The sequence below is a fragment of the Microcebus murinus genome, chromosome 17, assembly GCF_040939455.1.
Source record: "Microcebus murinus isolate Inina chromosome 17, M.murinus_Inina_mat1.0, whole genome shotgun sequence".
NCBI classification, from domain to species: Eukaryota; Metazoa; Chordata; class Mammalia; order Primates; family Cheirogaleidae; genus Microcebus; species Microcebus murinus.
In genome coordinates, this window is record NC_134120.1 from 25,803,189 (window position 1) to 25,818,674 (window position 15,486).

General features: G+C 36.8%; 1 protein-coding gene across 4 annotated transcripts in view; it reads left to right on the forward strand.

Moving 5' to 3' along the window:
- Positions 1-15,486, forward strand: part of PSTPIP2 (proline-serine-threonine phosphatase interacting protein 2) — an 84,284-nt gene that overhangs the window by 18,930 nt on the left and 49,868 nt on the right. For all 4 annotated transcript variants that reach the window (XM_075993485.1, XM_075993483.1, XM_075993482.1 and 1 more), the window contains exon 2: positions 14,678-14,778. In XM_075993485.1, coding sequence (XP_075849600.1) covers positions 14,678-14,778 — 101 coding nt within the window. The remainder of the gene's footprint in view (positions 1-14,677; positions 14,779-15,486) is intronic.

A 15,486-nucleotide genomic window follows, 5' to 3' on the forward strand; every position in this document is an offset into this window, starting at 1 on the left:
TACTTCTGCAGGGATGTGGTTGTTTGTCACAGTTATATAGTCTTCACGTCTTCACAGTGTCTTAAGACCTAAAGATATTTGCTTCCTGAATCCTAGTAAATAAAAAAAAATTAAGACCTAAAGATTTATTCCCCTTTGCTTATCTGATTCATCTAGAAGGGTAGTTGCTAGACATTAAAGGCCTTCAGAATGGCTATTATTAAAAAAAAAAAAACAATAGATGCTGGCATGCATGCAGAGAGAAAGAAACATTAATACACTGTTGGTGGGACTGCAAATTAGTACAGTCTCTGTAGAAAACAGTATGGAGATTCCTCAAAGAAATAAATGTACACCTGCCACTCAATCAAGCAATCCCACTGCTGGGTATCTACCCAAAGGAAATGAAATCCCTTTATCAAAAAGACACCTCCACTCAAATGTTTATCACAGTACAATTCACAATCGCAAAGATATGGAATCAACCTAAGTGCCTTTTCAATTTTTGAGTAGATAAAGAAAATGTGATACACACACACACACCATAGAGTACTACTCAGCCATAAAAAGGAATAAAATAATGTCATTTGTTGCAACTTGGATAGAACTTGAGACCATTATCCTTAGCAAACCATCTCAGGAATGGAAAACCAAACTATATTTTCACTAATAAGTGGGAACTAACAGATGGGTACACACAGGCACAAAGCAACATAAAGGATAGGAGAAACCAAGAACAGGGGAGGGTGGGAGATAAAAACTTACCTGTTGGGTACAATCAACACTATTCTGGTGATGGGCACACTAAAAGCCCTGACTTAAGCAGTATACAAGATATCCATGTAATGAAAACACTCATGCCCCCTTAATTAATATATATGTATATTTTTTGAGACAGAGTCTCACTTTGTTGCCCAGGCTAGAGTGAGTGCCGTGGCATCAGCCTAGCTCATAGCAACCTCAAACTCCTGGGCTCAAGATATCTTCCTGCCTCAGCCTCCCAAGTAGCTGGGACTACAGGCATGCACCACCATGCCCGGCTAATTTTTTCTATATATATTAGTTGGCCAATTAATTTCTTTCTATTTATAGTAGAGATGGGGTCTCACTCTTGCTCAGGCTGGTCTCGAACTCCTGACCTCGAGTGATCTGCCTGCCTCGGCCTCCGAGAGTGCTAGGATTACAGGCGTGAGCCACCGTGCCCGGCCCTTAAATAATATTTTGAAATTTAAAAAACCATTGTAAAGCATCCATGCTGAAAAAAAGAAAAGAAAAGAAAATGAGCAGACACTCCACAGAACTGGGAGAAGATATTTCCAAAACACATATCTGACAAAGGGTTTGTATATATAATACAAAAGAACTATTACAACTCAAATAAATTGGCCAATAAAAGGACATTAAGATAGAAAATTAAAATCACAATGTTATATCGACACACATCTCCTAGAATGGCTAAAATGAAGACTGAAAATAATCAAGTGTTAGTACAGACACGGAGCAACTGGAAATCTCATACATTGTTAGGAGGAATACAAGGCGGTGTAGCCACTTTGGAAAACAGTTTAGCATGTCTTAAAAAACTGAAGCATACCATTTAACATCCATCCCAGAAATCCTACTCTTGATAATTATCCAAGAGAAATGAAATCATATGCCAAAAAACTGGTATATGCATGTTTATGATATATGTATTTATTATCAGTCAGAAACTGGAAATATAAATATCACATCAATTTGTGAATGGATAAACAAATTATAATACAGCCATACGAGGTACTATTCAGCAATAAGAAGGAACAAACTACTGATACACGTAAGATATGATTCAAAAGCATTAAGGCCACACACTGTATGGTTCCATTTATATCACGCACTGGAAAATGCAAACTCACAAGGACAGAAATTAGATCAGGGCCAGGGGCGATGGGGAGAGGAGGTGGGTGTAAGGGAGCAGGAGAAGCTTTTTGGTGTGATGGAAATGTTTTATATGTCGATTGTGGTGGTGGCTACATGACTGTACACAATTTGTCCTAATGCATCATAAGCAAAGAGGTACAGATGGGGGAGAAGATTATTGACAAATATAATCCTCATGAGAATACACACATGTACAATTAGGTCTCCTTGTCCTCTCATGCTAAAATCTCTAAATATTTAGCTATCATCCAGCTGAGAACATTGGAGAATTACCTGGAAAGCTCCATGAATCAGTGCGTTGCCTGTGTGAGGAGAAACACATGGTGTAATTTTTCTGTACAGTTTCAGGACCCAGAACAGTCTTCCTCAATCTTGTAGTTACTCCATAAATATATGTATTAACAAATAGATAAATGAATTCTAACAAAGATACTTAACCAGGCTCAGATACTCTTCCAGGCGTGGAGATGGAATGGTAAATGGTGAAATTTGAAAACAAGGGAGTCTTATTAATTAATCTAATTCTCATTGCATTCCTGTGTCAATGGTGTCTGGATGGCTATTTTAGAATCTTTGTATATAATAATACTGTCAGAACAGTAAACAAACACTTTTTAAATGGGAAAAAAAAAGGCCTTCAAAGCTGTATGGTTGTGGGAATGTGACATGAACGTTGTCAGAAGCTGTTTGGAATTTGGATTGGGGTCAAACCTTGCGCTGGGAGTGAGAAGGAACACGAGTCAGCTGAGGCAGCAACTGTGGACATTCCGTTGGGTTTGACCTACTTTGAATTCCTGGCTCCCAGTTCTATGTTTGCTTTTGATGGTAGTGGCAGCACATTTGTTGTTCCTGCTTCCTTGGCTTTTCTGTCTGGAGTGCTGTGGTTTGGTGTCTCTGTTCCCCTGGTCCCATATTTGTGGCCCTAGTTCCAGCTTTGGTTGTAAGTGCTTCCTGGCACTCACTTGCCCCTTAGTCCTGGGCAATGTCTTGGGCATGTCTCGGGGATTCTCCAGGGAATACCACAGACCAGGAGGAGGACTTTTGGGTCTGCACTTCACACATCACTGACATATCACTGATTTGACCCTGTGATACATATGGTCATGAACCTCTCAGTGTTATCCTACAGACTTCCAACTTGTTTTTTTTTTTTTTTTGAGACAGAGTCTCGCTTTGTTGCCCAGGCTACAGTGAGTGCCATGGCGTCAGCCTAGTTCACAGCAACCTCAAACTCCAGGGCTCAAGATATCCTGCTACCTCAGCCTTTGGAGTAGCTGGGACTACAGGCATGTGCTACCATGCCTGGCTAATTTTTTCTATATATATTAGTTGGCCAATTAATTTCTTTGTATTTATAGTAGAGATGGGGTCTCGCTCTTGCTCAGGTTGGTTTCGAACTCCTGAGCTCAAACGATCCACCCGCCTCGGCCTCCCAGAGAGCTAGGATTATAGGCGTGAGCCACCGCGCCCGGCCCCAACTTGTTTTTATTAACTGGAAATGTCTTAGCATTAACATTAAGGGGTTTAATGTTCCTTATGAATTAGAACCCACCCTCAATTCTCAGATTTTTCTCTTTTTTTTTTTTTTTTTGAGACAGAGTCTCGCTTTGTTGCCCAGGCTAGAGTGAGTGCCGTGGCGTCAGCCTAGCTCACAGCAACCTCAAACTCCTGGGCTCGAGTGATCCTTCTGCCTCAGCCTCCCGGGTAGCTGGGACTACAGGCATGCGCCACCATGCCTGGCTAATTTTTTCTATATATATCAGTTGGCCAATTAATTTCTTTCTATTTATAGTAGAGACGGGGTCTCGCTCTTGCTCAGGCTGGTTTTGAACTCCTGACCTTGAGCAATCCGCCCGCCTCGGCCTCCCAAGAGCTAGGATTACAGGCGTGAGCCACAGCGCCCGGCCCGATTTTTCTCTTTTAATGGATTTGTAAATTAAATTTCTCATGTCCCTGTGGATTTCAGGTTTTTTTGGGATTTGGATCATGTTGATGGGTAATGTTGAACATTAGCCAACTTTCTGAATATTGGAATCTATTAGATTTTATGCCTTCTATGTTAAATTTCCAAAGCCATGATATCACCATACATAATATAAATTAATCTGCATTTGTACAGTATGAAGTTATTTCCAGTTTTATGTCCGATCTTGTAATTATGAAACCGAACAGTTCAGAAATCATTAGTACATCTATGGTGTGTCCCATACCAGACTCTTGTCTTTGTGATTACATGTAAATTACCTATACATTTTTTTAAAGAAGTATGGGCTCATATGTGCAACTTTCATTTTTATCCTAACAATATATTGTATCTTTTTATATTAGTATATATGATTCTGCTTTATTCTAATATCTGTTCAATTTTTCATCATATGATTATATATAATTTATTTAGATAGTCTTCATTGATGAACATTTAGGTTGTTTTCAAATCTTTGTTATAATGATGCTGCAATGAACATACTTATGTACTTATCTTTCCATACCTGTGTAGTTATTTCTGTAGGATGAACTCTTAGTAGTCAAAGGCTATACATATTTAAAATTTTAATGAATATTGCTAATTTGCCCTCCAAAAAGGTTGTGCCAATGTGCAGTTCTGCCAGTACAATATGACAGTGACTATTTCCCTATACTTCCTTGCCAATGTTGTTGATTTTCAACTTTCCTAATGTGATGGGTGAAAAATTATATCTTGTTGTTTGTATTTCTTTGTTTATTAACAATGATTCTCTTATTCAAAAATGCTTATTGGCTATTTGTCTTTCCTTTTAAGAGTGCCGCCTATTTATATATCTTACTCATTTGAAAAAAATTATTCATCTTTATGTGATTGATTTTGGGGGCTTATTATGCACATTAATCCTCAATTAAATGTTACTGCTCTTTCTTCCAATTTGTCATTTGTCTTTTTACTTTGGATATCTTTTATGCTGAATTTTAATCTTTTTAACTTAAAAATAATTTTAGATTTGCCAAAAAGTTACAAAAATAATACAAAGAATTCCTATATGCTCTCCACTTGAATTTCTAAAATTTAAAAAAAAATTATTAAATTTTTTTTTTTTCTTTTTTAGAGTTAGGCTCTCACTCGTGCTCAGGCTGGTCTCGAACTCCTGAGCTCAAGGGATCCTCTCATCTTGGCCTTCCAGAGTATTAGGATTACAGGTGTGAGCCACTGCGCCCAGCCCTCTGAAATGTTAACAGTTGTTTTTCTTGTTCTCTCTCTCCACATACACACACTTTTTTTTTTCTGAACCATTTAAAAGTAAAGGTGAAGGCAAGATTTCCCTTTATCCACAAACACTTCAATGTATATTTTCTAAATATTAATATAAGGATTTTTCTTACACAATGACAGTATGATGATAAACATATCAGGAAATAACATAAATATAGTACTATTAGTTAATATATAGACCTTACTCTAATTTCCCCAGTTGTGCCAATAATGTCCTCACTAGCAAAAGAAGAGAACATTTCCAATCAGGATTCTGCATGGCATTCAATTGTCAAGTCTTCTCTGGATCCTTTAATCTGGACCAGTTCCTCAGTCTCTCTGTGTCTTTATGACTTTGACTTTTTTTTTTTTTTTTTTTGAGACAGAGTATTGCTTTGTTGCCCAGGCTAGAGTGAGTGCCGCGGCATCAGCCTAGCTCACAGCAACCTCAAACTCCTGGGCTCAAGATATCCTCCTGCCTCAGCCTCCCGAGTAGCTGGGACTACAGCTACTAATTCCATTCCAACACCATAGGGTTTATTCTACCCTCCACTGGACTGCCAGAGGATAAAAAGTCCAGTTTGCAGTGTGCTAATATCCATGGTGTAAAAATACCCTTTCATGGCCAGTTTCAAGCTACCAGTATGACATTACTGAATGGGGAATTAGGAAGAGATGTGCACAACTGGTTCTTACTAAGTGTGAGCCAGCTCTGGCATGCCACTGTTTCCTTTTCTATGACAAACCTGGCTACCTTTATCCACAACATATTTACTCATTTACTCAGTCCTAAGATGCATAGAAAGCAGTTTCAAAATTGCTAACTCTACCATTGTGAAAAGCAAGGTAGAATTTAGTATTTGTATTTCTTTTTGTCTTAGTTCACTAGTACATAGTCAAAATACTGTGTTTAAAGTTATTTAAGTTAGTTCTCTTCCCCTCCTTCTATGTTCATTTAAAATGTAGTTAGGTTCACTTGTTTCTATTTGTACTCCATTTTAGAGTTTCCTCTATCCTTGTTAATTTGTTTCCCGTTTCTTCCCCACTATTTAAAATAGTAACCTGAGCTGGGCAAGGTGGTGTGTGCCTACAGTCCCAGCTATTCAGGAGGATTGCTTGAGCCCAGGAGTTTGAGGCTGTAGTGCACAATGATCACACCTGTGAATATCCATTGCACTCAAGCCTGGACAACATAGCAAGATCCTGTCTCTTAAAAAATATGAAAATAAAATATTAAGATGATTTCAAAAGTCAGAACTGTTTAAAAAGGTATGCCTCAGAAAGTGTTATCTTTGCCTATTCCTTCTATAATAATTCCACCTATCTTTTTCACTGTAATCACAGCCAATAAGTGACTAATTTCATTCATTTCTGGTTTATTCTTCCAGTATATTTTTTTTGCACAAATGAGCAGATACATATATATTTTCTCTTTTTTCTTTCTTACACAAAAGATAGCATACTTTACAGACTGTCATGTGTGTATTGTCTTGAATTACTTTTTAGAACTGAAGGCCCATGATAACTTCTTGGGCAAGTTAGTGACATAGGTTTATTCAATGAAAATCAGAAACATGAATCACCCAAAGCAATGCATCAAAGATGCGTGTGCAAGGATTGATAGAAATGCTGCTTCAATGAACCAAGATTCATAGAAATTTTGTACAATGCATTAAACTATGCATTGCTAATCAAGGAAAACATGTTGCACATCTCATATGTCATTAAACATATTATGGTTTATAATGTAATAGCAATAAATTATTTATTTATTTTTATTTATTTATTATTACTATTGCTAATAAATTATCATTTATTTATAAAATAAATATTATATATATAAATGCCTGTATGTTGAGTCTTTATGGCCACATTGCAATTGCTCTTTTGCCTTTTGCTTTTTTCACTTTAAAATATACACTGGAAATCACTCCATAGAAATTCTAAGAGATATCACTCATTCTTTTTCATAGCTGCATAGAACTCGATTATGTGAATGTAACATGATTTATCAACCATTCTCCTATGTATTAGCATTTAGGTTGTTTCTTAAATGTTGCAAGTACAAACAGTATTGGAATAAATCACCTAAACATATGTACTTTCATTTAGTCGGAGGTGTATCTTCAGGGTAAATTACAAGAAGTGGGATTGTTGGATCAAAAGGCAAACACATACATAGTTTAACAAAATACAATAACAATATAATCACTGAGTTTGCATTCCTAAGGTTTGAACTAGTTTTTTTTTATTCTCACAGGCAATATATGAGTGACTGTTTCCTACAAACTTGCCAACAGAAATTATTCTCATACTTGTTAATTTTACTAATCTGATGGGTGAGAAATGACATCTCAGTTAAGTTTTCACTTACATTTGTCTTTGTATGGATGAGGTTGTATATATTTTCATATATTTAAGGGACATACATGCAGCAATTATCCATTCATATCTTTTGTCCATTTTTGATCCTTTTCTGTGAGTTTTGAAAGAATTCTTTATATACTAGAGATATTAGCTCTTTAGCTGTGATTTTTTTTTTTTTTTTTCTCAACACCTGCTGTGTGATAGCTGTGATTTTGTTGCAGGTATTTTCTCCTACTTGTCAATTGTCTTTTTATGCTGCTTGTGATTCTTTTTGCTGTGCAAAAGTTTTTATTTTTATATAGTCAAATGTATAAATCTTCCTTTTATTGTATTTAGATTTTAAATCATAATTACAAAGTCTTTTTGAACACCCAAGTTTGTTTATTTCTAGTATTTGTATGGTTTCATGTTTTTACATTTAGATGACTGATCCATTTTGAAGTTATCTTTATGTGTGGTGTGAGGTTTGGATCTAGTTTTATCATTTTTCTAAATGGCTAACCAGTTATCTCAGTGCCATGTATTAGTAAGTTCATTTTTACCCCAATTATATGAGTGATAGTAAATTTTCATGCTAAGGGTAGCATCTTATATCAACGGGCCTGTTAAGCTTTCTATTTCAAATGGTTAATTGAGCAATTTTGGTAAACTACATTTTCTTAAGCAGAATAGGCTAAACTATTAGTCTTTTCCTTTATGTCTTCTATGTTTGGGGCTATACTTAGATAAATATTTCTCACTCTAATATGTACATATTCCTATGTTTTCTTCTTAGATGTTTCATATGTAGACCTTTAATCAGAGACTTATTTTAGAGTATGATGTTACAAAGGCTCTATTTTTAGTTTTTGACAAAATGGACAGTCATTGTCACAGTAACATTTATTGAATAAGCCACCCTTTGCCTGATTTCAAATGTTTCCTTTTATCACGTAAATCTGCTAAATGCTCATATAATAATGCCATTTCTGGACCGTTTTTTGCATTTTACTTGCCTAATTATCAATGTGAGTAATATACTTTTAAAAATTTCTGTACTTCTATACTTTAAAAAAAATTCTGTACTTTTATACTGTTTTTTAATATGGTATGGCAAGTTTTTACTCATTGTTTATGTTTTTAACATTTTACGGGCTATTTTCATTCACATATTTTATAGGTTGGCTTTATAATAAACTTAAATTTAAAAAGAAATCTCATTAGAATTTTGATTTTGATTGGAATTATTTTTAACTCTCTAGATTTATTTGGGTAGAACTGGATCTTTCCAATGTCAGATTTTCCCATTTGGGCCTATGACTTATTTTGGGGATGTACTGAGATCTTTGTATTCTTTGGTAATGTTTTATAGCTTTGCATCCAAAAGACTTATTCTTAGATATTTTGTAGATTTTGTTGGCATTGTGAATAGGATCTTTGTATTTTAAATTACATTTTAAAATAACTATTGTTGACATATCAGAAAGCTGTTGTTTTTATGATTGTTGACCTGGACTCAAAAAAGAAAAAAAAAAAAAAATAGAAAGCTGTTGTTTTTTGCACATTTAATTCCGTTCTCTGTTTTTTCACTTGACAATCTATGGTTTTCTAAGTAGATACTTGTGTTGACAATTTCTGATATTTTTGTCTCTGGAGTGAGAAGGTGGGAAAGGCATTTCCCTGGAAGTGGAAGGCATTTAGAGGACCTCAGAGCTCTGAGGCCTTTTTTTCTTTTGATTTTCACAGTGGAAGTTTTGAAGACTGCTAGGGACAGCGCCCTGCGGCTGTTCTGGTTTTCATGCTCCTGTGAGGAGCCTAATGCCGGGAGTCTACACCACCCTGCAGCTGCAGCTTTGGCACAAGCGTCAGAAGCAGCTGCTTTTCTTCTACCCGGAGTGGGGCAGGGCACTGGCAGGGCTCCCGGCATCCTCTAAACGCCCTGCCAATTTCTCGGAGGCAGCTCCTGTTTCAGCCCCTGCTGACTGGGATCTTGGGGCTTAGCTTCTAGGACTTTGTAGAGAACGTTTGTATACTTTTTTTTGTCTGTCTTGACTGGCTTAGGATACTGTCTTCCAACTTCTGTCCATTTAGTTCCATCTGTTTTTCATATTACAGAAATTCCTATGTATCTCCAGTTTCCCCTATTTTCTGTTGTTGCTGTGGATTCTTTGTTATTTTAGTGTGGCTTGGGAACAGAGAAGTGATAAACACAAGAGTTCAATTTGCCATTAAAGGATAGAGGTAGGGAGAAAGACTTCAGATTACAAAAAGTAATAAAAGTGTATCATAGAAAAATTTAGAAAATACAGAAAAATGCTAAGAAGAAAATTACTTTCAGCGTTTTGGCGTGTATTCTTCTAGTCTTTTTTTCCCCCTAATGTGTTCTTGCACCGCACAGTTATTTCTCAGGTTCTATTGTCATTTATTTTCCATTGAGTGTAGTTGCTGTTTTAATTGACCCGCTGACTTGAGAGGAGGGACATTATTCAGACATGTGAAATGCCAAGTGTGGATCTAGCCTAGACAGAGCTGGGGATGTTTGAGGGTTGTAGGAGACAAGGTGGGCAGACTATGGGCTTGTAGAATAACGCTGGCACAGGAACTGGGGTGGGGATTTCATTCTTGCTTTCACAATCCACTGTTATTGCTTAAGAGAAAGTTAAAGGACACAACAGTGACTTTGACCTTAGGTTAGGAGAACATGGTTGAATACACTGATGGCAGTTTTCATTATTCCCTGCTAAGATATCTCTAACATCTCTCCAGCTGCTTTTCAGATAATGATACACATATTTTTGAAGAGCTAACATGCTACATTTATTTTGCCACTGTTTGCTTTCAGTGAAAAAATTCACATGGTCCAAATGCATTCTCTTTTGCTAATGAAAAATTTGAATGTGTCTTCCATAATTTCTTTGTGAAGCACTTGACAAACTCAAAACACAATATCTCTTTTAATTCTTCCAATAATCCCTATAATTAACACTAAGAGAGATTGAGTTATTAGCTCAAAGTCATGTAGTTTATGAATGGTAGAATTGGGACTGAGACCCAAGTGTGGTATTAAAGCCTGGGTGTTTTAGAATTGCAAGGAAATGGACTGACAAAAAATTAGATATGATTCTTGTCCTCAAATAACAGAAGCTGTGTGGTGGAGAGGCTTAAGAATACAAACTTTAGTCTTTCTTAAAATACAGATTTTGAGCCTCAATTGCCTGTCCTATAAAATGAAGATAATAATGATACCTGTGTCATATGATTGTTGTAAGTATGAAACAAGATAATCTCTGATATTTCACTTTTTTTCCTCCCTTCTGATATTTTACTTTGATGCTTCTTGTTTTATTTTTATCGTGAAGGTACATCCTCAGTCTTTCAAATGCATGGTTTGGCTTGTGATTATCTTTCAAAGATTTTTTTAGAGCAATTTTTCTGAAACCATGGATAAGTCAAAAATTCGTGATATTTTCGAATATGAATTCTGTCATGGAATCAATGCTGTGCAGACAGCTTGAAATATCAATGACGTGTTTGGGAAGGATGTGGCTAATGAACACACAGTAGTACATTGATGGTTTGAGAAGTTCCGTGTTTGTGATTTTAATCTTGAAAATGAGCCACGTGGGCTCATTGATTCGATATTGGACATTCCCAATTTAATGACTTAATAGTAGGGGCTCTTTTCCCCAACAAGTTTATGCAGTTGTTCCAGAACCATTTGTTGAAAAGACTACCATTTCCTCATTGAACAGCTCTGATACCTTTGTTGAAAGTCAATTCACCGTGTATTAATACAAGTGAGTCTATTTCTGGATTCTATTGTGTTCCATTGGTCTACTTGTCCTTCAACTTTGTTCTTCTTTAATTTTTTTTTTTTTTATTTTTTTTTTACCATCCTAGGTCCTTTGTAATTCTTTATACATTTTAGGCTCAACTTGTAGATCTCTAAAGAAAAGACTTTTGGGATTTTGATGGGATTATGTTGAATCTATAGATCGATTTGGGGAAATTGGTATTTTGACAATACTCACTCTTTCAATTTACAAACATAGTGTATGTGTGTCTTTATTTGGATCTTCTTTCATTTCTTTCAGCAATGCTTTTTGTGTAATTTTCAGTGAAGAAACCTTGTGCAACTTAAATATTTATCCCTATGTAGTTTATATTTTTTATGCTATTGTATATGATGTGTACAATTTTTCTGTTCCTTTTTTTTGGCTGCTGGTATATAGAAAAACAGTTGATCTTGTGTCCTGGAAACTTATTAAATTTATTTAATAGTTCTATTAATTGTTTTGTAAACTCCTTAGGATTTTCTGTGATTTTCTGTATACATTATCATATTATCTGCAAATAAAAGCAGTTTTACTTTTTTCTTTCCGAAATGTATGCTCCTTATTTCTTTTTTCTTGCCTCATTGCACTGGCTAGGACTTATAGCTTTTAATAGAAGTAGTGAGAGCAGACATTTTTCACTTGTTCCTTCTTTTAGGCAGGAAGTGTTCAGTCTTTCACCATTAAGTAGACTGTTAGCTTTAGGCTTTTTGCAGATACTCTTTCTCAGATTGAGGTCATTCCCTTCTATTACTGGTTTGTTGATTTTCTATTGTGAAGTTGCACTGAAGTTTTTCAAATCCTCTTTTTGTATCTGTTGAGATGATAACTCTTCTTTTTTTCCTATTAATATGGTGAATTATATTGATTGACTTTCAAATGTTAAATAACCTTGTATTATTGAGATAAATAATATTTAATCATGAAGTGTAATACTTTTATTTATTCCTGGATATGATATATTAATACTTTGATAAAGATTTTTACATCTCTATTCATGAGAGATATTTTCCAGTAACATTCTTCCATGCTTTTCTTGTAATATCCTTGTGTTTTTTTTAGCAACAAGGTTATGCTAGTGTCATAAAACAAGTTGAGAAGTATTTCTTCTTTTTCTATTTTCTGAAAGAGTTTTGATGAGATTGGTTTTATTTCCCTCCTTAAATGTTTGATAGAGTTCAACACTGAATTCTGAATCTAATATTTTCATCATGAGAAGGTTTTAAACCATGTATTCAGTTTCCTTAAAGATGTATGTAGCACTATTCAAGTTTTGTTTCTCCTTATGTCAGTTTTGGTAAGTTACATCTTTCAAAGATGTTTCATCATAGTTCATATTATTCCCTTGTTATTATTTTAACATTTGTTGAATCTGACTATATTGATTGAAATCTGTATTTATGGTCCCTCTTTCATCTTTATATAGGTACTTTGTGTTTTCTCTCTTTCTTTTGTTTTTTTGATCAACCTCACTATGGGTTTATTGATTTTATTAAGCTTTTCAGTAGACTTTTTTTGGCTTCATTAATTTTTTCTATTGTTTGTCCATTTCTATTTCATTGTATTCCACTATTTTATTTCGTTTCTTCTACTTACTACACATTTAATTTTTTCTTCTTTTCCTAACTACTTAAACTAAAAACTTACATTATTAATTTTAAACTATTTTCTAATATAAGCATTTAGAGCTATAAATTCTCTTATCTTGCCATATCTCACAAATTATGATGTGTTATTTTTTCACTATCAGTTGATTTGAAATATTTCCTAATTTCTCACATGAGTACTGGTCATTTAATAAGATTCAATTTATATCATATTTCTTCTGTTCTCTGATGACCCACCTGTCCTCTTTTTTCTAGTGCATTCATTGCATATTCTGTCTGTATAGTCTAATATACTGTCTTAGTCTCTAATTTTCCTTATGCATCCATGCTTTTTAAATGTATATGTCTTTTACTGACTCTCTAAGTAAATGGTAGGCTCCCTGATTGCAAGAACTGTACCTTATGCTGGTTTGTGAACTTTTAAGTACCTTGTACGTAGTTGGTATGCAATGCCACACTGGCTACACCTTCTGCTGCAGTCTGGGGCTGGGAAGGGAGGGTCCACCTTGGCTGGACTGGAGTGGGGGAGCTCAAAGCTCCCCAGGGCACACCCAGAGGCAGCCTAATCAACCTCTATCAGGGACTGGAGTCTGAATCAGTTATCATTGTATACATTTGGGGGTAGAAACCAAGGAACCGGCCTCAACAGGGGATGCTTTGATTTTGTTTTTTTATTTCTTAGAGATGGAGTTTCACTTTGTCACCCCAGCTGAAGTGCAGTGGCATGATCATAGCTCTCTCAACCTTAGAGAACACTATAGCCTCAAACTCCTGGGTTCAAGTGATCCTCCCGCCTCAGCCTCCTGAGTAGTTGTAGCTGAGACTATAGGTGTGTACCATGCCGGGCTAAATTTTATTTTTTTAGAGACAGGGTCTCGCTGTGTTGCCCAGGCTAGTCTCGAGCTCCTGGCCTCAGGTGATCCTCCTGGATCAGCCTCCCAGAGTGCTGGGATTACAGGTGTGAGCCACCGCACCTGGCCTGATATTACTTAGAGTCCCTGATTTGGTCGTTTGGGGAGCTGAGGAAACCTTGATTTTTAAAATGTACTGCATCTGGGGCTACTGGTTTGGGGGTCTTAGCCAGCTCCCTCCAACCCTAGAGAACACAGTAGAATAATATGAGAAGAAACTGCTCACTTAAAAATTTAAAAAAGTCCTTTCCCCTAAAATGGGGCCAGTGACCATGTGGAGCTTCATGTTTCCTAGTGGGCAGATAGCCCTTTTCTCCCCCTCCTGGCTCCTGGTTCCTGGTTCAGAGCTGCTTGCCCTTTGCAGAGATATCCTCGACCCTCAACAGGGCTAACTGGCTATGGAAAGAGATGTTCAGTGGTGAGTTTAAGGACAAAGTGAAAATTGCACAGTGCCTGGTTAAATGGACCTGTAGCACAGGCCAGTTTTTTCCCAGCTGTATGAAGAGGCACCCTGCAGGAAGCTGGGGTGGGCACCCACCAGCTCCTTCTCTCTCTCTTGGCCTCACTTCAAGCTTGAGTGGAGGGCTGGCCAGCTCCCTCACCCACGTGCCTCTTATTCCTGTCAATTCCTTCCTGTTTTGTGGCCCTTCAGTGTCATCATTTTAAAAACTCTTCCATGGCTACACTCGTTCTTCCTTCTTCTATTTGTTCCTCTTGGTCACATGTGTCTTGGAAGTAAAGTGAGTCAGCAACGTACCATGCCGGCTTCCCACCCCTTCTGTCCCATCCTCTCTTCAGGCCTCAGGGCTGCCGTCCCTGCCCTTCCTGGTCTGACGCCATGTTGTTTTTCCCCACCAGAGTTCGGACATCCTCAGCAGCATTGGCTATGACAATATCATCCAGCATCTGAACAATGGCCGCAAGAACTGCAAAGAGTTTGAAGACTTTTTAAAAGAAAGGTACTGTGCTCTGTCCTCTCTGAAGAGGGTGGGCCAAGACACCCCCACACAAACAGGGAACAATTTACTGTTGTGCTTTTGTGTTTAACAATCTTGAAGACCTTCTGCTATAGGTTATGGATGGTACCCAGGAAATAAATGGTATCTTGTCCTAAAGGTCTTAGAAACTGGTTTGAGATAAGATTTATGGTGAAGCAGCAAACAAATTATAGTAAGTATGCAAAATATACTAAGTAGTGTGGTATGAGTAACACTGAAAGATTCCATGGGAGAGATCCTTGCGGTGGCCTTCGGAGGGTGAGGTGGATTTGACAGGTCAAGGAGTATCTGGATATCTGCGGGAGAACAGCAAGCTTGAGGTGGGAATGGACACGGCCCAAGAACCATCCTCCAAGTCAGGTTCTTGGTGCTTCTCAGAAAAAGAATTTTGGGACATACTGGTAAGCCAAAGCAAGCAGCTTTTATTGAAAGGAAAAGTGAAAGTACACACTCAAGAGCAAGAGAGCAGGCAGGCTCAAAAAGAGCAGCTACACCGGGAAGATGTGGTTTTTGGTCTTTGAAAGTCTCGTGAATTGAGGGGAGGACTATTCAAGGCTAAGGGGCTGGCTTTTACTAAGAATTTGCAGAACTCCTAGAATTGGGTTCCTTCCCATTTTCATATTGATATAGTTGTTTTGGAACTGTCATGGCGATTTCAAGGGCAGAGGA